The 23,739-nt window shown below is 57.6% G+C and overlaps 4 protein-coding genes across 6 annotated transcripts in view; 2 read left to right on the top strand and 2 right to left on the bottom strand.

Moving 5' to 3' along the window:
- The window catches only part of LOC125924295 (cysteine and histidine-rich protein 1), a 15,407-nt gene extending 12,792 nt beyond the window's left edge, over positions 1 to 2,615 (bottom strand). Inside the window, exons 1-2 of one of the 2 annotated variants that reach the window (XM_049632733.1) lie at positions 2,535 to 2,615; positions 2,188 to 2,285 (exon numbers count right to left, since the gene is read on the bottom strand). In XM_049632733.1, the coding sequence (XP_049488690.1) occupies positions 2,188 to 2,280 (93 nt within the window). In that variant the 5' untranslated portion in view covers positions 2,281 to 2,285; positions 2,535 to 2,615. Of the gene's footprint in view, positions 1 to 6; positions 1,976 to 2,187; positions 2,286 to 2,534 lie in introns of those variants that run through there. The other variant, XM_049632736.1, reaches the window with a different exon arrangement.
- Positions 2,616 to 3,545: 930 nt separating this feature from the next.
- KIFC2 (kinesin family member C2) lies at positions 3,546 to 10,921 on the top strand. Its single transcript, XM_049632729.1, has 18 exons — positions 3,546 to 3,644; positions 3,887 to 3,968; positions 4,143 to 4,294; positions 4,413 to 4,551; positions 4,713 to 4,837; positions 4,921 to 4,986; positions 5,076 to 5,204; positions 5,639 to 5,716; positions 5,832 to 5,946; positions 6,024 to 6,133; positions 6,566 to 6,674; positions 6,784 to 6,941; positions 8,715 to 8,819; positions 8,902 to 9,023; positions 9,112 to 9,235; positions 9,371 to 9,500; positions 9,590 to 9,846; positions 9,932 to 10,921. The coding sequence occupies exons 1-18, from the start codon at positions 3,546 to 3,548 to the stop codon at positions 10,184 to 10,186; spliced, it is 2,355 nt and encodes a 784-aa protein (XP_049488686.1). The 3' UTR covers positions 10,187 to 10,921.
- Positions 10,900 to 13,288, bottom strand: FOXH1 (forkhead box H1). Of its 2 annotated transcripts, XM_049632732.1 has the most exons (4): positions 13,066 to 13,288; positions 12,445 to 12,604; positions 11,985 to 12,089; positions 10,900 to 11,896 (listed from the first exon to the last, which is right to left on the bottom strand). In XM_049632732.1, exons 2-4 carry the CDS (start codon positions 12,496 to 12,498, stop codon positions 11,054 to 11,056), a joined length of 1,002 nt encoding a protein of 333 aa, XP_049488689.1. In that variant the 5' UTR covers positions 12,499 to 12,604; positions 13,066 to 13,288; the 3' UTR covers positions 10,900 to 11,053. The 2 variants fall into 2 exon arrangements, with proteins under 2 accessions (XP_049488689.1, XP_049488687.1); XM_049632730.1 differs by lacking the exon at positions 13,066 to 13,288 and having other exon boundaries at positions 12,445 to 12,784.
- Positions 13,289 to 14,980: 1,692 nt separating this feature from the next.
- Positions 14,981 to 23,739, top strand: part of PPP1R16A (protein phosphatase 1 regulatory subunit 16A) — a 39,881-nt gene continuing 31,122 nt past the window's right edge. Inside the window, exon 1 of the mRNA XM_049632724.1 lies at positions 14,981 to 15,181. The gene's annotated coding sequence lies outside the window, so the exon portion shown is untranslated. The remainder of the gene's footprint in view (positions 15,182 to 23,739) is intronic.

Raw genomic sequence — 23,739 nt, 5'->3', positions numbered from 1 at the left:
CTGGAGGTTAGGGGCGCCGCGCGCTCCCGCCGCCCTCTCGCTGCCGCCGCGACCCCGCAACCCCGCTCCCTGCGCCGCCGCCTCAGTGGGTCTGGCCCGCGCGTCGCCCCGAAGCTGCCGCGGCCACCGACCCCGGCGCGGCCGCCATCTTTGTTTTCGCTGCTCGTTCCCCCTGCCGCCGCCACCGCCCCCTCGGTCTCCCTGTCACGTGAGCCGCGCGGGGCCAATGGGAGAGCCGCCCAGGGCTAGATGGCACGTCAGCCAGACCCAATGGGCGCGCAGGGACGCCCGAGGGCCCGCCCCTGCAGAAAGTAGGCAGGAAGAGGGCGGGGCCCAGGGCGACCTGCGGAGGGGCGCGCGCTCGGGGCAGGGAAATCCTAGGGTTGGGGGCTTGCGCGCCGCTTCCGATCCGTCTAGGGTGCGGCCCACTAGCCGAGGCCACCCGGTTGGTGGGCATCCCTGGACCGCAACGTTGGGGTGTGCTTGCGCTTTTGTCCCCCAACACTCATGCTTGCGTGCAAGAAGCTCTGGTCTGGCTCGCTGGAGTGAAAACCCCGTCGGCCACTCAGGTCCTTCTTGTGTGGGACCAGGTGTGCTTCCACAGGAAGCACGCATAGAATAGACGCAAGCATAGAATATCTCGAGAAAGGACTCTGGACCCCGAATCTAACCCACTGTTCTGCCCAAACCCATTTCCTAACCCTGGGGTTAGGAGCTGAGGAGGGGTCCATTGAGAAAAGTTGAGGGTCTTGGGAAATCAGGACCTGCCTTACACAGGCGAGCGGGCAGATGAGTACATGTCAAGTCAGCTGAGTGGGATTGTGCAGTTCTGAGGACAGCTGTAATACAGCTGTAATACAGCCCTTCCCTGCCCCCACCCCAACAGGCAGCCCGTGAAGGTCACTGTCCCAGAGTGCCACCTGCCAGGTTGTACCAAGGATATTCAGAACTCTACTATGTCCCAAGAGAGCAAGGGCCCAGAAATAGGTCTTCTCAATCTAGGGGCCCTCCTGACAAAGGTGACAGCAGGAGGTCAGGCTGGGTGATGCCCCAGGGCTAGTTCCAGGGCAGCCCCTTTCTTTGCACAGGGAAACCAGTTGCTGCCCTGGAGCTTTAGAAAACTCACTGGAGGACCCCTCCCTCGATCCCTTTCAAGAATGGGCAGATTCCATATTCCTGCTGAATCCCTAAGGTTTATTGGAGACCAAGCCTCTCTCTGAATCCAAAACCATGGCCTGCCCAACATCAGGCCCCAAAACGTGCCTGGGGCCCCATCTCCTTAATTCTTATCTAGGTGAGTCCCCAAACTCAGCCAGAGGAGGGACAGTGCCCAGACTCTGTCTCCTGGCCAAGGCATCCATCACCGTGCAGCAAGCTCTCTTTGGGAGGCAAGAGAGTCCATCCTTAGGGGAGGAGGCCCATAGGAGCAGGCCTGTGGGAGGGGAAGGTGGTAGCCAGGGCAGAAGCCCCACCTTGCTGTCTGCAAACATCACTCCCACTGCAGGTGCTGTGTGTGCAGGGCTCGGTGGTAGGCCCAACTGCCTGCAGCCAGGGCACAGCGACAGACATCCTCCTTTGGAAGCAGCAGAACTTTGTCCTCCTCCAGCCGGCTCAGGAGGCCTGCAGCCCCCAACATTGCGCCCCCCCACATTCCATAAGTGTTGGTCGTGAAAACAGCCACAATGAGGATCGTCACTGCAACCACCAGCACCACTGCCTGACCAGCTACAGAACGGCCCTCAGCACCAAGGTGGTCACCAGCCACTGCCAGCACCATTCCTCCTCCCAGGAGTAGGTTGGCAGAGGAGCGGTCCCCATTCACCCAGTGGAAATCGAAGGCCAGAAGGGGCAGCCCGATGACAGTGGCCACCCAGGCTCCAGCAAGACAGTCTTCATCTGTGCCCAGCCCTGGGGCCAGCAAGGTGGCAGAGGCCAAGGCCTGGAGCAGGAAGCCAGCAGCGGCCCCTCGACTTGCCTGTCAGCACAAGGATAGGAGGAGATGGGGGGGGGGGGGGGAGGGTAGCCAGGACTTCCCTTTAAGGAGGGAAGAGTGTGGAAGTCTCATGCAACCCTGGCCCCCAGAGTCAACCTCCCACCACCCTTTCCCTGATCCGGGGAACTGGACCTGATCCAGGTCATTGCAATCTGGGAGTGGGATACACCCCTGCCTGGCCCCAGTGTACTCACCTGGGCAGTGCTCACCGCTGCATGCAGAGACACCACTCCCAGCGCTAGGTGGGACAGGGTCGTGCTCCACTCACTCCACGGCTTGGGGGCCATGCCACCTCGGGTGGTAGTAAATGTGAAACAAGAAGGGGATCCTCAACTTTGGATTGGAAGAAAACGCAGAAGCCGACGACCAGGAGCCCTAAGCGAGACTCTCCAGGACTACCAGTTTCCAGAGCCCCATTTCTAAATATTGGGAAAGGCTCATCCGAAACTTTCCAGAGCCCTGGGGCCACTGGACACAATTATGGGGAGGAAGAATCTAATTTGGCCGGGAAAAGAAGGGAAAAAGCGGCGCAGGGCCTGACCTGGTTAGACGTGAGTTCTGGGGCCCTGGAATCCAAGTCGGGGTGCCAGACCTTGGGGAGAGTTGCGCGCAGGCCCACTCGGCCTGGTCTCTGCGCTCTGGGAAGCGCCGTTTTCAGAACCTGGCCTGGAAGGAGCTAGGGCGCAGGCCCTCAGCGGTGGCTGAGCTGCGAGGCCCCACCGCAGGGGCGAGCTGTAGATTGGCGTCGCCCGCCACCCTGCCACCCTGCCACCCTGCCACCCTGCCACCCGCCGGCTGCCGCCGGGTCTCCGGCTTCCTCCCAGCGCTGTCCGGGCGCGAACCAACGAGAGGAGCGGAGGCTAGAGCGGCGGGTGGGGGGGGGGCGGGGCCTGGACGAAGAGGACGTTCTAGGACAGCAAGAAGAGGTTGTCAGGGCGGAGAGGCGACTAGGAGGAGGCCGCTCTGTACCGCGGCCCGGGTGCGATAGCCAAGTGGTTTGGAGGGACTCTGTGGTGAGGGGAGGAGCTGTGAAGGGATGGGCCCGAGAAAGGGGAGGGTCGTGGGCGGAGCCTTGAGGGGAGGGGATTGGCTGTGAGCGGTATGGGCGGAGCTGGGAGGGGAGGGACGAGTGGGGAGGGGCTGTGAAGAGATCTGGGCGGGACTGGGGCGGAGCTATGAGGAAGGGGTTACGTGGGGAGGGGCGCTTGGATTCCCCGGGGCTGATGGCTCTAAGGGGCGAGAGCTGTGGGGGCCTCCGCCGAGGGTTAGGAAGGATTCCGAGGAGGGGGTGTGTGGAGGCCGTGGGCGCTTTCAGCCCGGGGTCTCCGTGAAGTGGGAGTGGGAGGCGCGGGGCAGGTGTCCGGGTGCAGCCCCGGGGGCCCCTGTTTCTGGCATCCCCTTTCCTCGCGCGCGCGTCCTCCACCCGCGGGAGCGGGGCCGTGGGGGCGGCCGTCTCGAGCATGCGCACCGGCTTTGCACCGCGCGGGCGCGGAGTCGGGGCGCCGGGACGCGGGGCGGCGCGAAGCGGGGCCCTCTGCCGCCCCGCGCTCCCATGTACGCCTTCTACTCGCTGCTCATCTACATCTTCTACAGCCTCTTCCGTAGGGATGGCGGGGCTGCGGTGGCCAGCGACCCCGGGGACCCCGCCCAGGTGAGCGGAGCGGGCGCTGCACAGCCCGCGACCCCCTTCTCGAGAGCGGGTTTTGCGGGCCCGCGCAGCGTACGTTCCCAGGGCGCCGACGCTGGGGAGGAGGGCCGTGCCGAGGACCCCGTCTCTGTTCTGGTGTTGGAAGCGGAGACCTCAGCCGCAACTCCCTTGGCCAGGTTCCTGGGGGGAAGGAGCCCCACAGGCTGCCTACCCACTCCTTCGGGGTCTCGCTGCTCCCTCCCTAGAGTGCCGGTGGCAAGCCCGGGGGTCGCCGCCGCCCCGACCAGCCCACGGCAGAACTGTGGACCGAGCTGACAGGCCTGGTCGGTAGGTGCTGTCGGTGCATCGGGAGAGCTGCGTCCCCGGGACCGTGAGAGAACCCCGCCGTCGGAGAGAGGGAGGGGTGCCCGTGACCTCTTTGGGAGGGAGGAACACAGCTGGTGCCTTCTGGTGGCCTACCCTCCAACACGTGAACCGCAAGCCTCCCTTTCCCGCTATCAGGCCTCACAGGCTGCTCTGAGGATGGGCCGGAAGAGGGAGCCGAGGGCCGCTCTACCGAGGTCTCCCTGGAAGAGGCTCTCGTGCGTCTTGCTGAGTTCCTCTCCGTCCAGCTGGGGGCGGAAGAGAGCTGCCGGAACCCTGACCTGAGCAAGGTGAGCGGTTTGCCGAGCGTCCTTCCTCGGGAAACTCATACTCTATCCATAGTCCTGGGTCTCCCCATGGCTGTCATCACCTCAGTCTCCTTCGCTCCGATTCTTATCTCCTTTACAGCCGAGCGATGTCCCCCCACTGTTGACGGTGACCGGTCAGCTCTTGGCCCTCCTGGCATGGATTCGGAGCCCCAGGGGGAGGCAGGCCCTGCCCCAGGGTATTCATCCAGCCTCGGAGGTGCAGCCTCCCACACCTGCTGGTGCGTAAGGAGTAGTGAGTTGAAAAGGGAGTGGAGGGAGTGAAGCCCAGCAGAAACTGAGTGGCTCGTTGTTCGGGGCCCATGCCCAGCCTTGCTCTCGAGGTGTCCCCTCCTTCAGGTTAGAGACCTGATCAGTCCTAACTGGGTCCACCCCACCCCAGGATCCCCACCTCAAGAAGAAAGCCCTTCCCTTTCACCAAGAGGTGAGGCCCAAGGGCAGGACCCTCCCCAGTTGGAGGAGGACCAGAGAGCTTGGCAGCGGCTGGAGCAGCTCATCCTTGGACAGGTGAGGGGCCCGGAAGGGCCCAGGACTGGGGTGGGAGGGAGTGGAAGGACATGCTCCACCCTGTGCCCCTCCCTCCTTCCCAGCTAGAGGAGCTGAAGCAGCAACTCGAACTGCAGGAAGAGGAGCTGGGCCGCTTGCGCCTGGGCGTGGTAAGGCTGCTGGGGGTGGGGCTCCAGGAGGGGGACACGAGAGGGGGCCCCAGCTTTCAGGTGAGTTAGAGGGCCTCTTTCTCCGCCAGGGGGCGACAGACTCAGAGAAAAGGGTTCAGCATCTAACCCTGGAGAATGAGGCTCTGAAACAGAGCCTGAGCCTCACTCGGGACCTTCTGCTGCACTGGGGCCCTGGCCCCTCCACCAGGGCCCCCCAGGTATCCTCCTTAGCTGCTACCATTTTTGCAGTCTGGGGCTCCTGAACACACTTGGCTTCCTGCAACACTGCCCACGCTTCCTCAGGATCTAACGCTGCTGGAACGGAGGCAGGGAGACATCTTTGACCTTTAAGGGTCAGAGACTAGGATTGTGGACAGACCCTGGGACGGTCTGTGCAAAGTTGCCCCAACAAGGGACCAATGCCCATGGGAGAATACCTCGACCCTGTCCCATGGCTTTCCAAGTGATGGACCCCAGAAGAGCAGAGGGACTTGGGAAAAGGAGTCCTGTCTGGGGTTGGGAGACATGAATTCATGAGCAGCTGTGCCTGTCTCCGTTTGACTTCCCCATCCATGAAATGGGGCTGCTGGAGTGCCCCTCCCTGAGTTCCCTCCTGGCTCCATAGCTGACACAGCTCCCACCCTTCCCACAGGAGGAGGCAGAGGCATTGGTGGAGCTCCAGAGTCGGCTTCAGGAAGCCCAGGACACCACAGAAGCACTTCAGGTCCAGGTGGGCGCTGAGCCCAGGGGCCGGGAAGTCTTGGTGCACTGGGAGGGGGGTATCTGAGGCAGGGCCTGGTAAGTGCCTATTTCCTCAGTGACAGGGGTGGAATTGGGTGGGACAGCTGGGGGTGCAGGAGGTGCAGCTGCAGGGCCTTCGGGGGGCCCTTCGGCAGCTCCAGCAGGAGACTGAGCAGAACTGCAGACGGGAGCTGCAGCAGATGCTTGGGCAGCTGGCAGGTAAGGGCGGGGTCCAGAGGGCTCATGGGAAGGCCATGTGGTCTGGGCTTTCCCTCACAACAAACTCTCCCTGCCAGGACTTCGGGCACGTATGGCCAGTCTGCGACAGGGCTGTGGGGACCTCCGAGGACTGGTCAGCACATTTACCCAGAGCTGTCAGTGTTCGCTCAGTGAGGCCCGGGGCCAGGTCAGGACCATCTGCCCTCTCTCCAGAACATGCTCTCTGGGCAGCCCAGTCACTGTTCTTCCATGGGGAGCCCTTGTTCTTTCTTCCTTCCCAGCCCCCGGGAGCTGCCTGCTTTAATGGAGGTCGTAGGCTCTGGAACCAGAACAGCTTGTGATCTCACACACCCTGGGTGTGATCTCATTTCTGTCTGTGCAAACTGGGGGGACTGTAAACCCCTCATAGGATGGCCAACCCCAGAGGAGACAAAGGTCTTCCCATGATCCTCCTGAGATTCTGAGTCTCCAACCTGGGCCCACTGTATGATGCCCCTAGGGGCTCAAAGCCACTGAAAGTTGTAGGTCACCACAGCTGGTGGTACCATATTGCCCTCAGCACCCGCCCCACCCCCAGCTCCTTTGCTGCCCCCACTTCCTCGCATCCCTATTCCACCAGGTATCCTGGGCCCTGGGGGCTCTGTCAGCTGGAGGGGCTGGGACTCAGCTCCCTGAGGAGCAGCAGGGGCCCCCAACTGGATGCCCGGGGCGGCTGCTGGAGCTCAAGGGTATGGCAGGCTTGGGAAGTGGAGGAGTGGGGCGGCAAGCTGGAGGAAGTGGAGCCTCTGCACGCTTCGGGGCGTGGGAGGCAGCCTACTGATCTGATCTCCATCCCAGGAAATATCCGTGTGCTGTGTCGCCTGAGGCCAGGGACACCCTCCAGCCTGGTGAGCTTGGAGCCTGGCCCCAGCGGCACCGTCACCACCTGCTATCGAGGGCGCCAGCGTCGCTTCCGCCTGGACTGGGTCTTCTCTCCAGAGGCCAGCCAGGAGGAGGTGATGCTCCGCCCTTGCCCTGTGCCGACCTTCCCTCATACTGCCCCAGAGTCCGAAGAGGCTTCGGGTTCCCCCTTTCATCTGGCTTCCCCAGTGGCTGGACTTCAGCGAAGGGAAGGGAGCAGGAAGATCTGGGAGGCAGGAATGACAGCCTAGCTGGGTACCTCCTTTCCTTCCAGAAATTTCCCTCTGCATCCCCCCACCAAGCTCTGCAGTTCCAGTGGAAACAAGCCTTTTCTGATTTAACAGGAAGGTCAACATTTTAAAAAGTAACTTTTTTACCAAGAAACTAAGGAAGACGAACTTGTCTGAGATGATGGTTACTGCTCATGCAGAGCTGGCTACAGAGCACAGCTAGGGTGTTGCTGTGGTGGGGACACTGCTGTGACCTCCTTCCCCCTCTTCCAGCCCTGGGGGAGTGGGCCAGCTTTGAGGGTAGGCTCACCTCCTTGCCCTGTGGCCAAGAAGGCAGTGAGGGCGTAAGGGTGAGCAGGTGGCGTCCAGCCCCAGTGCTCTCCCACTGCCTGGTGCAGACCCTGCTTCCTTCCCTCCTCCCCTTTCCTGCCAGGCCCGCCAGCCACCTGGCCTTCGCACACTCCCTGTCTCTGTCTACATGCTTCCCCATCAGAACTTCCAAAGCTCAGGAAATGGAGGCTCAGAGCTGGGAGAGGATTAGGGAAGGGGCAGCGCTAACAGATTCCAACCTGGCCTCACAGGGACACTGTGTGATGAGTATTTGGCAGGTGGTCAGGGCTCCCTCCCCCACTTCCTGGAGCACCACAGCTGTTTTTCACCTATTTCTCTATTTCACACACTTCCCCTGGCCTCAGCCTGCATCCCAAGCTTTAGCAGCCCTGTGCAGGCCCCCCTTGTCCGCTGCTTTCTGGGCAGCCCTCTGGACAGGGCTCTCCAGTTCAATGGGTCTGAATAAAGGAAACAAAGGCATCTTTCACTGAGCCCCCTCACCTGTGTTTCCCATCTCTGCAAGGGCACCACAGTCCCTCCATCACGGTTACCCCCAGTGCTTCCTTCCGTTCATGGAATCTTGGTGACCTCACTGGCAATTCTGGATTCTGCCCTCATTGTTGGCAGCCAACGCATGAGGCAGAACTCACAGGCTATTCAGTTGCCAGCTCCCCGGGGCACAAAAGCTGGCCATGTTGCTGCTCAAAAGGCTGCTGTTGGGGTCCGGTTGCCAACAGGATACAAGTCCCAGCCCCGCCTCCCCCTCAGTCGCCTCTCTGCACCCTTGCAAGGCCAGGGTTCCAGTGATCTTGGCTGGCCACCAACCTGCACACCTGTGGAGCCTTTCTTTCTGGGCTGATCATTTGTAAGCCAAATGCTGCTAGGCCTCTTGGTACATGCTCCCCTTTACTCCCTACAGGAGGTGCCACTATAGTCATCACATTACAGAGGGAAAATCTTGGCCTGAAAGGACGATATGTGCTTTGCTTCCACTCACACCTGGGGTTTGAACCTGGCAGCCAAGCCCACCATTTGGGCTCTTGGCTGCTGCTCCCTGGGCCTCCCTAGTGGACCTCAGAATTCCAGTGCCCTGTGTCTCCTGTTTCTTCTTTTGTCACATCCCTTCCCTTCTTTGCCTGGCAAATTCTTGTTAAATGCCACCTTCTCCAGGGAGCGTCTTCTACCTGTTGGGAGATCCACACTTCCACCATGCTCCCCTAGGGCCAACCTCCCAGGGGAATCAAGCTTCCTTCCAACGGTGTCTCAGGTCCTGGTGCTTAGGACTCCTCCCACCCCTCCTACCCCTAGGTCTTCAGGGAGCTGGAGCCAGCCGTGCTGTCCTGCCTCCAAGGCTACAGTGTCTGCATTTTCACCTACGGTCAGACAGGGACAGGGAAGACCTACAGTATGGAGGTGGGAAGGGGGGGACCTTGGGTGGCTCCTGGGGCCAGGGGCTCGGATGGGAGCCTGATGTGGCACCCCACCCTGTGCCCAGGGCCCACCAGAGGACCCTGGCATAGCTCCTAGGGCACTGCAGTCACTGTTCCAGGAGATGGGGACTGAAGGGCAGCACCGTGTGACTCTCAGCATGGTGGAGATCTACAATGAGGCTGTCAGGTCAGGGCCTGCAGCGCCTCCTCCGCACCCTGTGCCCTGTCAGTGACCCTAGGACCCTCAGAAACCAAGCCTTTCTCTTTCTCTGCAGGGACCTCCTAGCCCCAGGGCCTCCTGAGCGCCTGGCCGTGAGGCAGGGCCCAGCAGGCCAGGGGGGCATTCAGGTGGCTGGCCTCACCTACTGGGACGTGCCCGACCTGGAGATGCTTCACCAGGTAAGGCTGCCCGGGTGGCATTGCACTCACCCCACCCCCACCCACCGCCTCCCAGCAGGCCTTCAGGGCCCCGCCTGTGCTCCCACCTGGGGAGCAGACCCGGCAGCAGGCAGGCCCTATCGCTCCGCCCTCCAGATGCTGAGCCTGGGGAGGAGCAACCGGGCCACCGCCGCCACCACCAAGAACTCGCACAGCTCACGGTCGCATGCCCTGGTCACACTGACACTGCGTACGGCGTCCCCGCCGCGCGGTCCAGGCACCGCAGGTACCGCAGCGCGCGCCTGAGCCCTGCGGGGGGCCTCGCAGCACCCGAAACCAGGGCTCCCTCCACGACGGGCTCGCTCGCCCCTGCAGGCACACTGCACCTGGTGGACCTGGCCGGATCGGAGCGTGCCTGGAAGTCAGGGGCGGCCGGCCCGCCGCGCGGAGACCGAGACGGCGCCCAGCGCCTGCGGGAGGCCCGGACTATCAACCGCTCGCTGCTGGCCCTGGGAAGCGTGATGGCCGCGCTGCGCGCCCGCCGGCCCCACGTGCCCTTCCGCGATTCGCAGCTCACGCGCCTGCTGCAGCCGGCGCTCGGGCCTGGCGCCACCGCGGTGCTGTTGTTGCAGGTGGGCGGCCGCAGGCGTGGGAGGGTGGTTTGCAAGCCCGGCGCCGCCCGCCCCGGGCCCGCCCACCAGCGCCGCTTCCCCGCAGATTTCCACGCGGCCCGAGGATCTCGGCGAGACCGTGTGCTCGCTCAAGTTCGCCGAGCGAGTGGGCCGAGTGGAGCTGGGGCCAGCCCGGCGCTGCAGGGCCCCGCGCTCCGGGACGCCCTCTTCGCTCAGCACCGACACGCCACTTACCGGGACCCCCTGCACTCCTACGCCGTCCCCCGGCAGCCCTCCGGGACCCGGCCCGGGCAGCGGCTCCAGCTCGGGCCTCGGGACCCAAAAGGACGCGCCCTTGTAGTTTAGCCCCTGGAGTTGGAGTCCGCCTCTGCCGGCAGAGGCAGCAAATCTCTTACGCCCTCACAACCTCCTCGATCTCTGGGGGGGCCCGCTGCCCCCCCCCCCCCCCCCCCCAGAGTTGGCTCCCCTGCCCCCGCGAGGAGTATCAAGCCTAGGGGCGTGATTGGCCCTCCCTTCCCCGGGCCCTCAGTTCCCTCCTTATCACCATTTGCTGTTATCTCGGCCCACAGCAGGGGATGAGAGAGCCCTGGGAGGTAGACCCCCGACGACCAGACCCCTGACGACCAAGTGCTTAGCCTCCAGATCACCACCCCATCACCAAAAATCAGACTTGGCATTAAAATGTTGTCTACTCCTTTACTGTTATCTTCCCCACTACCACCACCCAAAACAAGTAGGGTCTTGATTTCTTTTCCCCAAAAAGGTGCTACCTCATTCCCAGGCAGATGAGGGAGGACAGGACAGGCTGGAGCCACCATTAGGTTCTCCCTCCCCCAGCGTGGAGCCAGGGAGAGGAAGTGACACATGGTGATGGATGGATGGAAGGAAGGATGGACGGACAGAGAGGGTCAGAGAAAGTGGGATCAGGAAGGGGCTACTGCAAGCAAAGCCCCCACTCTTTCCAGCCTTGCCTCTGGGGGTAGGAGAGGCATGACGGACCCTGGGGGCCAGGGTGGTGCCTAGCCAGACCACCACCTTCGTGGGGTAGTCCAATAAATATCGTGGATTCTCAGCATCGCTGGTGCCTGGTGTTTCAAAGCTGCTGTGGCCACAGAACACCTCTGGGTCCTCTTGGCCTTGGTTCCCCAACAAGCCAGTGGTGGCAGGAAGGGGTAGGAGAAGGAAGCAGCCCCTGCCCCGGGGGGCCTCACAGGCTGTACCAGGAGAGTAGCCAGCCTGGGCTGGAAGCAGCTGGATCCTGGGAGTGGCTAACCCACACATCGTAGATGCTCTTGTTGGGTGGCACTCCCTGGAAGAGGGCATCTAGATCCCAGAGCAGCCCTGGCGGGGCATGGGTTTCAGGGGCCACCCCCCAGAAGGCTGGGCTAGTAGAAGGTGGGCACTGGGGACAAGATGTGGGTGGTAGCGGAGCCAAGGGCATTACCACATTGGGAGTGTAGATGGGCAAGTAGGAGGTGGGCAGCTGCCCCCAAAGTGAGGCCCTGTGACTCCCACTAGACAGTCCCCCAGCATCTGGGGAACCCTGCAGTAAGTGGAGGGGCCAGGCTCTGTGCTCAGGGGAGAGGGGTGAAGGCCTGCTGGTTCCCCCCTGCCAATTAGTCTCCCTATCTGTTTTTTTGGACCCGGGAAGGGGGCAGAGGGGCCACAGAGGCCTCTCAGAGGGCAGGGGTGGAGCAGGCACCACCTTCTCCCCACTGTGCCCAGATCCTGTGTGACCCGGACTGCTCTGTGGCACCCCTTCCCTGGGGTCCCTTAGCAGAGACTTTATGCTGAAGCCCTCACTGGGCGGCTGCTGAGGACTGGGTGGTGGCTGAGGACTGGGATGCGACTGAGGACTGGGCGGCCGGTAGGGCCAGCCGTGCAGCACGTAGGGGCCCAGGTCCTTGGCGAAGGCTCCCCGCACGCCCCTGCTCTGCCAGCGACGGCACAGGGCCGTGTTCTGCAGCCGCAGCGCCTCGGCCGGGATCAGGCTCACGTCGACCGCCCAGAAGTTGCCCTTGGCCTGGGGTTTCGCAGGATCTTTAGGCACCTGGAGGGGGTGGGGAGGCTTGGGTGGGGCCGTCCGACCCCAGATACTCAGGATTTCCGCCCCGGCTCCGACCCTCGCCCTACCCCACCTTGCGGAAGCATCGGTTGGAGGAGAGGTTGTGGCGGATGGAATCCTTCCAGCCCTCGTAGTCGTCCCTGAAGAAGGGGAATGCAGCCTGGACCTGACGGATGATCTGAAACACGGACCGGGGGTGGGTGGCTGGGCCGGCGCCCTGAACCGGGACGCAAAGTGGGGCAGCACCGCCCCTCCCCCACAGCCTGACTTAGGAGCGTCGCGCCCCCCCCCCCCCCCCCCCCCATTAACAGAACACCTCTGCGCCGGAGGGAGAAAAGGACCGAGGGAAGGGTCCTGCCCGAGCACCTCAACTCCTTCCCCCCTGGTGCCCAGGCCGGGACTGGCCCCACTGACTTAGCTGGGTAGGGTAAGGTGGGGTCGGAGGCCGGAGCCTGAGCTTAGGAATAGGTGGGGGACGGGTCTGGAGAAAGGTCCAATCACCGAGTGTGAGGGAGAATGGGGGTCCCTCTCACCTGGGCCAGCTTCAGCCTGCGGGAGGGTGCGGCCTGGATCACCAAGGCAATCATGGCCAAGTAGGTGTAGGGGGGCTTGTCATGACGCAGGTATCTCTTCTTCCTCCTCTTGGGGGGCTGCGATGACGACTCCGACCCAGGAAGCCCCAGGCGTGGGTTGCTGCAGGGCCCCATGCAGGGGAGGCAAGCAACGTGGGCAGGGGCCTGGCCCCGTGGACGGCACAAGGCAAAGGGGCAATGTAGCGAGAGGCAGGGCTGAGGGCCTGAGGCCCGCGGGTCTGGCGGGCCAGACCCTTTATCATTCGGATGGAAGGGGGAGGGGAGGGGAGGCAAAAGGAGGGACGAATCGTCGGTGGGGGAGGGGAGCATGCAGAAGGCTGCCACAATTAGCAGGTTTCAGTTAATCTGGAAGGGAGGGGCAGGGAAGATTCCAGTGGGGGCTGCAGGCAACCACCCAGGGCCTCATTCCTCACCCCTGGGCTGCCTTAAGCACCCCCTACAAGCTGGGAGGAAAAGCCTTTGGAAGGGGCCAGTGACCCATAGTTACTTTATCCTGTCTGTCTGGGTTGGCCCTCAGGCTCCCATTTAATAGATGAGGGAGTTGATTTACTCAAAACTGACCTGCCAAGAATGGGTGGGGCCTGCCGGGAGTTCAAGGCTGAGCAGCTTCCAGGGCCTAGATGGTGGTCTGGGAGGGCTTCCTGGAGGAAACCTCAGAACAAAATAGGGAGATAGTGGATTCAAGAAATTTTCCCAGGGGTTGCTGCAGGGCCCCAGCAGATTCCCAAGGTCTTGGAGGCCGTTTTCCTCACCTCCATGGTGCGTGTTAACAGTGGGAACTGAACAGCTCTCATTATTAACTGTGCACCCCTCTGGCCCTAGGTGAGCTGGACCTGCCTGGCTCCAGAGGACTTCTTGGAGGCAGGCTTGCCTCTCTCCTCCTCTTTTGGTCCTCTGGGTCCAATCCTCTTAAGGTTGCTACCAGGACGATGCCTCTCGTTCTTCTGGGGGCACTTGGGCAGTGCTCCTGGGTGTGTGTGTGTGCGTGTGGGGGGGAAGAAGTCTAGCTGGAGGGGTTTAGGGGTTTACTGGACACCTCTTGGTGCCAGACCTTGAGGATAGAGCTTCATGGGTCATAATTCCTGCCCAGGGGAGTGTGCAAGGACCACCTGGCTTCACTCTGGACAGGAGTGAGTGCAGGTGCATTGCATGAGTACACAGGAAGGGAATTCTCAGACAGCCACAGGGCCATGAAGCTTAGTCTAGATAGAAGATCTAGGCAGGTGGAGGCTGGCCTGAGTGGAGATGGGGGCACTCTAGGTAGGAGAGTGGAGGCTCAGGCTGGGGAGGTCTGAGGGGTCAGCACTCGCTGCTTGGGCCTGGCTAGAGCCTCTGAGGGTTTTAGCAGGCACAGGACCTTCCCTAGAAGTGCGGTTCCAGAAAAATGCCTCTGGCAGGTGCCCTGATACTGACTGGTCCTCTTAACTCCCAGATCCTATTCTTCTCTTCTTACTCTTTAAGTTGGCTCCACGCCCAACATGGGGCTTGAACTCATGACCCTGAGATCAAGAGTCACATGTTCTACTGACTGAGCCAGACAGGTGCCCCTCCCACACCCTATTCTGTCCCTTCACCTTCTCTCTGGCCATCTGATCTGTTAAGGCCTTTGAGTCCGTCAAGACCTATGCTCTGTACCATGCCCCAAGGCCCAGCCCTGCTCCTTACCAGCAAGTTTGCCCAAGGGGGTATCAGGCCCAGGACACTAGCAGTGGTGGCTGATGCTGGTATCACTATGATATGAAGTATATCACTACTTCAAGAATTCAGCTTTTCTTGGGCAGTCCCCCCCCCCCGCCCACATTATACTCTTAAATGGTTGAAAATCTGCAGTAGGTACCCAACTGATGGAAGGTGCTGAGGGAAGGCATGAGTGGTAGAGGTGCACTGGAGGAGGAAGTTTGGGGCTGAAAAGGATGATGTAATGTGAAGTTCCACACACTCCCCTCATTCTCAGACTCTCCCTTCAGATGTCACATGGATTCCCTTGAACTCCGATGTCACCTCTTTTAAGTTCCCAGAGCTCTAGTTGAGGGGGTCCTTGTGTCTAACCATGCTGTTGCTATCTACGGCCTCCTAGCCTCACTCCATCAGCAAAGACGTCTTTCTCTCCTACAAGTCTTAAGTCACCCCTCCCTCCCTTACGGGTCCTCCTTTGCTTGGTTTGACGTTCAAGGCTCCTTGTGTCCGGACTACTCATATCTGACCATTCTCCTCCGCTCTTCCAAACCACCACCTTCCCGTTGCTCCCATGCACCGGGTCCTTCCACCTATAGGCATGCTTCCCCCTCTGTTCGTGATGACTCTGCTTTGTCGGGTGAACCCCGACTTTTCCTTAAAAGCTCAGCGTAAACAGATGACCGCCTCCCGAGAGCCTTTTGACTGCTTGCCCTTTCCACCCTATCCGCGCCGAGGATGCCCCGGCTAGAGGTTCACACAACACCGCGGACCGCCAACCTCCAAGGGCAATCCCCGCCCCCTGGCAGCTCGGCCACGCCCCCTGGCTCCCAGGGGGCGCCGCGGCTTCCGGCTCTGGGCGGTGCGGCCCGGAAGTGTAGCGTTGCCATGGCGAGAGGCGGGCGCGGGGCCCGCCCCCGCGGCGCCCAGAGGAACGCGGGGCCGACTGACCGGTCGCCGGGATCTGATCGTCTACGCTGCGGCGGGCTGCGCGAGGCGGAAGGTGAGGCGCGCACTTCCGGGGCCTGCGGCGGTAGAGGGGACCCGGCCCGGGGGAGAGAGGGGCGGGGGGAGGGGGCAGAGCTGAGCGGGCAGAGGGGAGACGAGCGCGGTAGAGCAAGGTGAGAGGTACCAAAGGCAGGGCGCCGTGTCTGGCCGGCACACGGAGAGGCCAGGCCCAGGGCACAAGTCTGTCCAGGCTCCAGTCGGGTGCCGAGGGCGCCAAGGGGTCAGGACCGGCTTCTGGAAGTGGCCGCCTGTGAAGGCCGCCGGTAGGGCTTTTCACGTTTTGTCTGTGGAGTTTTCATTTTTGCAACCTGTTGGCCAGGTGGGCAGCGCCAGACTTATCTCCATTTGCAGCCAGGAAATGAAGGCCGGCGGGAGTGACACGCCCGGGCTTTGTGTGGGCTTTGGAGTTCGGCCAGAGGAGAAACTGGAGCCTCTCAGGGCTTCGGGTGACCTCACTCGTGGGGATCCTGGGCTCCTCCTCACAGACTGGGGTCAGAGTGAGAAGCTCTGCCGTGCGGAGAGTGCCGGGCCGTGTGCTCCAGGCCCGTGGCGGAGTATCCGTGACTGGTTTGGGCTCCTCTGGGTCCTGGAGCAGAGGCTGAGGCAACCGTGGGATTAATTTCCATGGGTGCAGAGACGGGAGGCGTGCATGGAGCCATGCCAGGCTCAGGGAAGCCTGAGAAGGGCTGGCCCTCCTCAAAGCTCCGGCCTTACTTTTCCTGGAGCTTTAACTTGAGGGGGGAGGTGGCTGTGGGAGCACCGTGCTGCCCTTGTCAGTCCCTGTCTTGGCCGAGCAGTGAGCCCTCGTGGGTGTCCTCCCTGGGCAGGATTGGTGTGTTTCCCTGAATCCCAGAAATGCTGAAGAGGCTTGTGTGCTCCTGGCTGTGCTGCCTAGTGCGCTTCAGGGGCACGGAGGGGAGCCCCTGCCTGGAGCTCTCGGGCCAAGTTACGGAAGGGGCTGGTGGCTGCCTGAAGGAGCCTGCACAAAGGCTACCTCTGGGCTCCTCATCGTGAGGCTGTGTCCCCCTTTCTCTGCTCCCCAAGCTCTTGCTCAGAGCTGGGATGGGGAAGCTTTAGAATGTGCTTCCTCCCTTCCCTTCCTGTGTAGGGGCTGGATTTCCTCCCTGTTGGCTGGAGCCTCCTCCCCTGGCTCCGCTGGTCGGTCATGGCCTCATCCCTCACCTGCTCGGGGTGTGCCTGGACTTTGCTCTCCCTGCCAGGCACCTAGGAAGAGAGCCGCTGTGCCTCTAGGCTCTACACTGGGATCTGTGTTCTAGGGATTTGAGTCCTTGGTCTCTTCCGACAGCCTGTCTCCACTGTGTGTGTTTGGGAACTTCAGCCTATAGCACACCAAATACAAGGACGCATTTGGCTCGGTGGATTTTGGCGGCAGTGGTAACATTGATGTGTCCCCACTCTCCCTGAGAGCCCTGTCATGAGCACACTGTGAAGGCACACACACGGGTTGTGTCTTTCCACAATGACGGCTTTATTCAGTCACCCAACAAGGCTGACACCATCATAGAGCAGGTTCTGGGTTCCAAACGCAGGGACATTTCGCCACGTGATTAACTTGGCTTCTTCCACGGCACCCGGAGCAGAACACGAGACAGGCCACACGACAGGCAAGGCAACGGAAGGGGGTCAAACGCCAAGTCAGTCTGCGGGCGCACAGTGGAGAGGAAGCCTCGGTCCCGTCCGAGCCAGCTCTCGGCACTCACTGCTCATCACGTTCAAGCCCTTGAAGGATTTCGGGGCTGTTCGGAGACCAGTCGGGCAGAGGCCTCGGCCGCAGCTGCCCTTTTGAGGTGGTCACACATAGAGGGGTCGTGTCTGAAGAGTCTGACGGTTTGCTGCAAAAGTCTGCCCCTTTTAAGGGGGTTTAGTTGGTCCCGGGGCCCCAGCGGACCTCCTCTGCTTCTGCTTGTCGTCGGTTCCGGGGTGTCCGCTGATGCTGGTCTGGCCGAGATCTCGTGGCGGCGGTGTCCTTCACTGCCTGTGTCGCTGCTTGACACAGGCCCCCGCTGGACCCGAGTGACTCCACCTTGCTGTCTGCAGCACCCCACCCTGGTGCCTGTGCCACGGTTTACTCATTAGCCAAAGTAAGACATCTCGGAGGCTCTTCCCTCACCTCCAGGCTCTCTCAGAACTTCTTCCTAGATATTCTTGATTCTGGCTCTTCCTGTCCATCCCGTCCACCACATAGCCTGTCTCTGGGATTATAGCAGTTGCCCCTCACCGGCTTGGCTCTGTTGTAGCCCCTTGCCCCCCTTCTTCTCATCTTAGAGTGATTGATCTGAAATGCAAATCTGATTCTTGTACTTTGCTTCTTGAAACTTCCTCATGGACTTCTGAATGACACTCACCTGTCTGTGCAGACTAGTTCCCATCCTGTGCCCCTTCACTTGACCCCTGAGCACTTTTCCATGTGTGTGTTACGCCGCCACCATACTTAACTCTTGTGTGGTGGTGGAAGGGAGAGAACAAACCTTCCCCCACCCCTTCTGAGCTCTGTGACCTTGGGCAAATTCTCATCAACAGAGCGGCTGAGAAAGAAGGACAGAGAGATACGGGAATGTCCGGCTCTCCAGATGCCCAGGGGAGAGGGTCCCGTGGAGCAGGCACCCTGTTAGGGCAGGTATAAAAAGGTCCGACGGGGGATGTTGGATTCTGGGCTGTGTCCTTCCTTGGCAGCTGTGACAGACAAAGCACATTGGTGCTGGCGGAGAGCACGTGGGAGGTGGGGTCATGGAGATGAGGCCCGCAGACAAGTCTTCAAGGAAGTTTCTGTGTGAAGTAGAGGAGAGTGTGGGCGAGGTGGAGGGATGGGAGTTGGCTTGAATAGGGAGGTCCGCGGAAGTCCAGGAGGATTCGGACCTGGGCAGAGGAGTAACTGACGACTTCAAGGTCCCTGCAGAGAGAAGGGGGCGGGGCTGCAGAGTGGAGGTGGTTGCGCTGAGTGCAGAGTGGCTTGAAGAGGCCTGTGTCTTCTCCACGCTCAGCCCCAACTTGCCATGCCAGGATTCCCTGAGGCCTGGGCCTTTCTTTGATAGGACCATTATGGTTTTGTTGACTTTGCGTGATATGCTGTGTAAGCCTCACCTCCCCCACCCCCCTACCCAGAACCTCTTCCTGTTTTGAAGGAAGGGAGGATGGTGTGGATGCAAGGGACTCCCTGGGAGCCTCCAGGCCTCAGATGAAGGCTCAGTCTCCTGCAGAGCCCTCCCGTTGTACAGGTAGGTTTCAATGTCCCTCCTTGTGCATCAGGGCCGGGGGCAGAGCCTTGCCATGGCTGATGAACCTCCTGACACACCCATATGCGCCGCTGAGTGACGGTCTCTTCCATCACACCAGCTCCCCGACAAGCTCAGAGTCTCCTGGGCTACCTTCGGTCAGGAAGTGCCAGGAACCCAGTTACTGAGCACTTCCTGAGAGTCAGGCATGAGGTTCAGTTCCAAGAACATGGGGGGGAAGGACATGTCAAACGTTAGAACAGAGTGAAAAGATAGGAGAGTGACAGGGTGACCACAGAAGACCTCTAAGGAGGTAACGTTTCAATTGCAGTCTGAGTTACAAAAAGGGAGCGAGCTACCCTAAGATCTGGTGGAAGACCCTTCCAGATACAAGGAACAGCTAATGCAAAGTGGGACCGACGCTGAAGACGGACACATGCTAGACCAGAGGTTGGCAGGGTGGTGGTGGTTTTTTTCTGTGAAAAGCTGGATAGTAAATACTTTAGGCTTTGCAGGCATGTGGTCTCCGAGGCAGCTTCTAAGTCTGCGACCTTGTGGGAAGGGAGCCACAGACAGTACAAATGCGAGTGTTCTCTTTCAACAAAACCTTATTCGTCGATGTTGAAATTTGAGTTTCATATCATTTTCATGTGTCAAAAAATACTTTTTTCCCAGTTATTAAAAGATGTAAAAGTAAGTCTTAGCTCATGGGCCGTATAAAACCAGATGGCAGGAAGTAGTATGCCAGCCCTGTGCTAGACACCAAAAGTGCTGTGTCAACTCACTGAATCCTCCTCAGGACATTGTGAAGAAAGGACTATTATCATTCCATTTATGGATAAGAAAACTGAGGAAAAGAGGTCAAGAAACTTGACCGGTCTCCTCAGCTTCCCACTGCTTCAAACCCAGAGTTTGAGTCTGGTTCCTGAACTCAGCTCCCAGCCACTGTGGTCTCTGGAGCTGGAGGTTTCCGAGGTGTAGAAAGCAGGAAGCAGGAAGCAGGTGGAGAGTGGAAGGTGGAGAGGGAGGCGTGCAAGGAGATGGCGAGGCCAGCAGGGGCCAGACCACGTAGGGTGTAGAGGCCAGGATAAAACTTTGGGAATGGGTACTTTTTTTCACATCAAACTTTATTGAGGTATAACTTACGTATAATAAAACATCTATTTTAAGTGTGGTCTGCTGGGTTTTGGTAGATGTACACATCTTTGTAAATCCACCATAGTCCAGATGTACAACATCCTCCCACCCTCAGAAGTTCCCTCGTTCCCCTGTGGCCAGTCCTCCCTCCACTGGGCCCCAGGCAACTACTGATCTGCTGTTTCCGTAGATTCAGTGTCCCTTTTCTAGAATTCACGTAAATGGAATGCCATGGAGTGAACACTTTGTGTTTGACTTCCTTCACCAGGCATAATGTTTTGGAAATCGAGGTGGTACAGGTATCAGTAGGTCACTCTTTGCTGCGCGGTTCCATCGAATCGATATACCATTATTTGGGCTATAGGTACGTCTGTCGATGAGCATTTCGTTTCTCTCCAGTTTGGGGCTATTGTGAATAAAGCTGCTGTGAATATTCATGTATACAAGTCTATATGTGGATGTATGTTTATTTCTCTTGCTGAAATGATAGAAATGATGGGTCGAAGTGTATAAGTAACTACATAAGAAAGTGCCAAATTATTTACCAAAACGTTTGCTATCATTTTATGTTCCCAGTTGTTCCTTGTTCTCAATTCAGTGTTGCCATCCTCTTAAAGTTTAGCCATTTTCATGGATGTGAGATGGTAACTCGCTGAAACTTTAATTTACATTTCCCCAATGACCATGGTGTTGAGTATCTTTTCAAATGTGCTTATTTTACTGGCCATTTGTATATCTTCTTTTGTGAAGTGTCTGTTCAAATCTTTTGCCCTTACAATATGGATTATTTATCTCATCAAGTTTTAAGAATTCTTTACATATTCAGGATGCGAGTTCTTTGCCATATATACATATATATGTACATATATACATATACATATACATATATACATATATGTATATATGTATATGTTGCAAATTTGTTCTCACAGTCTATGGCTTGCCTTTTAATTTTCTTACCAGTATCTTAAGCAGGGGACACTTTTAATTTTGATGAAGTCCAGTTTGTCAGTGTTTTTTCCTTTATGGTGTGAGTAGAGGTAAAGGGTCGTAGTTTTCCACATGTATATGCTGCCATTCTAGCACCATGTTTTGAAGACCATCCTCTCCCCATTGTATTACCTTAAGATCTTTGTTAAAAATCAATTGAGATGGGAATGCAAGCTGGTGCAGCCACTCTGGAAAACAGTATGGAGGTTCCTCAAAAAACTAAAAATAGAACTACCCTATGACCCAGCAATTGCACTACTAGGCATTTATCCACGGGATGCAGGTGTGCTGTTTCGAAGGGACACATGCACCCCAGTGTTTACAGCAGCACTATCGACAAGAGCCAAAGTATGGAAAGAGCCCAAATGTCCATCGATGGATGAATGGATAAAGAAGATGTGGTTTATGTATACAATGGAGTATCACTCGGCAATCAAAAAGAATGAAATCTTGCCATTTGCAACTACGTGGATGGAACGGGAGGGTATTATGCTAAGTGAAATTAGTCAGAGAAAGACAAATATCATATGACTTCACTCATGAAGACTTTAAGAGACAAAACAGATGAACATAAGTGAAGGGAATAAAAATAATATAAAAACAGGGATGGGGACAAAGCATAAGAGACTCTTAAATATGGAGAACAGAGGGTTACTGGAGGGGTTGTGGGAGGGGGGATGGGCTAAATGGGGGAGGGGCATTAAGGAATCTACTCCTGAAGTCATTGTTGCACTATATGCTAACTAATTTGGATGTAAATTAAAAAATTAAAATAAAATTAATTTAAAAAAATCAATTGAGGGGCACCTGGGTGGCTAAGTTGACCATCGGTTCTTGATTTCAGCTCAGGTCATGATCTCATGGTTGGGAGATCGAGCCCCACCTCGGGCTGGGTGCTGACAGCAAAGAGCCCACTTGGGATTCTCTCGCTCTTTGTCTCTCTCTCTCTCTGTCTGACCCTCCCCTGCTCTCTCGCTCGCTTGCTGTCTCTCAAAATAAATAAATATTAAAAAAAAAAAATCAACTGACAGTTTTTTCGTGGGTGTATTTTCAGGAATTTTCTATGTTGTTCATTGATCCTATACTAATATCCCACAGACCTGATTATTAGAGCTTTATAATAATTCTTTTTTTTTTTTTTAATTTTTTTTTTCAACGTTTTTTATTTATTTTTGGGACAGAGAGAGACAGAGCATGAACGGGGGAGGGGCAGAGAGAGAGGGAGACACAGAATCGGAAACAGGCTCCAGGCTCCGAGCCATCGGCCCAGAGCCTGACGCGGGGCTCGAACTCACGGACCGCGAGATCGTGACCTGGCTGAAGTCGGACGCTCAACCGACTGCGCCACCCAGGAGCCCCTAATTCTTGAGATCAAGTAGTGTAAGTTGTCCAACTTGTCTTCTCTCTTTTTTATTTGAGAGAGAGAGTGAGCGAGCATGAATGGGGAAGAGGGGCAGAGGGAGAGAGAGAGAAAGAGAGAATCTTAAGCAGGCTCCATGCTCAGTGCAGAGCTTGATGTGGGGCCCAATCCCACGACCCTGGGATCATGACCTGAGCTGAAATCAAGAGTCGGATGCTCAACCAACTGAGCCCCCCGGGCGCCCAGCTTCTTCTCTTTTCCAAGTCATTTTGGCTCTTCAAGATATTAAGCAGTTCTATATAAATTTTAGAATTAGCTTGTCAGTTTTTCCAAATGGCTCTCTGAGATTTTGATTGGGATTGTATTGAAGCTTTAGATCTATTTTGGGGAGAATTGATATTTTAACAATATAGAAAATAGTATATTTCTACATTTATTTAGTTCTCGGTTGTTAACCATAAAAGTAAAAATGCCATTTATTTTGCCAGCAAAAATGCGTTTGTGTATAGCAGAGAATTGCAATCTGGGACAAGCAAGCCACAGGCAAGTGTACACAAGGAAGGGGAGGAATAGAGCAAAGCAGAGGACCGCCGTTTTATAGAGGAGAGGGGGGTTGGAGCAAACTGGGGGTTGTAAGTATACTGGCTTATCATTGGCTGGGCTGTTGCTGCAGGAGAATGAAATCTTCCTGCTAGGGTAGTAAAGCAGTAAGGCTGGGCACGGTTTGTCTCCTCCTAAGAGATGTGCAATTGACGAGGAGTGGGGCGGGGTCAGCGAGGGCTCCCCCTGCTGGCCTCCCGACTGCCTTCTCATTACTGATCCTCACATCCCCTTTTGATTAAAATCTCTCTTTGCAGGCGTCACTAATCAAGAGGCAGGTTCTCCACATTTGCTGGTTTTGCCCCTTAGTACCAGGGAAGACTTTTCCTGATCGTCATGTCCTATGTGAGAAGGAAACTGCACAGCATTTCACTTAAGGCCACATTTGAGTAACAAAGAAGGTTAGGACAGAGAACCCAAAGGTACTTCCCATCTGTCTTCCATATATATTTTTTTTATTAAAAAATTTGTTTAAGTTTATTTATTTATTTTGAGAGAGAGTTAGAGCAGAGGAGGGGCAGAGAGACAGGGAGAGAGAGAGAATCCCAAGCGGGCTTCACACCATCAGCACGGAGCCTGATGTGGGGCTCAAACTCATGAACCGTGAGCTCATGACCTGAGCCTTACACAACTGAGCCACCCAGGCGCCCCCATATTTTTCTAAGTTTTTTTTTCTAATGTTTATTTATTTTTGAGAGAGAGACAGAGTGCAAGCAGGGGAGGAGTAGAGAGAGAGGGAGACACAGAATCCAAAACAGGCTCCAGGCTCCAAGGTGTGAGCATGGAGCCCGAAGTGGGGGCTCGAACTCATGAACCGCGAGATCATGACCTGAGCCGAAGTTGGACACCCAACAGACTGAGCCACCCAGGCGCCCCCACATCTTCTTTATCCATTCATCCATCAATGGACATTTGGGCTCTTTCCATACTTTGGCTATTGGTGATAGCACTGTTCTAAACATTGGGGTGCATGTGTCCCTTCGAAACAGCATACCTGTATCCCTTGGGTAAATACCTAGTAGTGCAATTGCTGGGTCATAGGGTAGTTCTATTTTTAGTTTTTTGAGGAACCTCCAGACTGTTTATCCAGAGTGGCTGCACCAGCTTGCATTGCCACCAACAATGCAAAAGAGATCCTCTTTCTCCACATCCTCGCATCCTTGCCAACATCTGTTGTTGCCTGAGTTGTTAATGTTAGCCATTCTGACAGGTGTGAGGTGGTATCATCTCATT

The sequence above is a fragment of the Panthera uncia genome, chromosome F2, assembly GCF_023721935.1.
Source record: "Panthera uncia isolate 11264 chromosome F2, Puncia_PCG_1.0, whole genome shotgun sequence".
NCBI classification, from domain to species: Eukaryota; Metazoa; Chordata; class Mammalia; order Carnivora; family Felidae; genus Panthera; species Panthera uncia.
The sequence above is the reverse complement of the archived record's forward strand: the minus strand, read 5'-3'. Positions and strand labels throughout refer to the sequence as shown.

Bases quoted from the DNA above. Each gene is read 5' to 3' on its own strand.
- KIFC2 (XM_049632729.1), top strand. From the start codon at position 3,546: ATGTACGCCTTCTACTCGCTGCTCATCTACATCTTCTACAGCCTCTTC. The intron at 3,645-3,886 runs GTGAGCGGAGCG...CTCCCTCCCTAG, and splicing joins ACCCCGGGGACCCCGCCCAG to AGTGCCGGTGGCAAGCCCGG. The intron at 4,987-5,075 runs GTAAGGCTGCTG...TTTCTCCGCCAG, and splicing joins GCCGCTTGCGCCTGGGCGTG to GGGGCGACAGACTCAGAGAA.
- FOXH1 (XM_049632730.1), bottom strand. From the start codon at position 12,618: ATGGGGCCCTGCAGCAACCCACGCCTGGGGCTTCCTGGGTCGGAGTCG. The intron at 12,090-12,444 runs GTGAGAGGGACC...TCCGTGTTTCAG, and splicing joins GCAGGCTGAAGCTGGCCCAG to ATCATCCGTCAGGTCCAGGC. The intron at 11,897-11,984 runs GTGGGGTAGGGC...CACCCCCTCCAG, and splicing joins CCAACCGATGCTTCCGCAAG to GTGCCTAAAGATCCTGCGAA.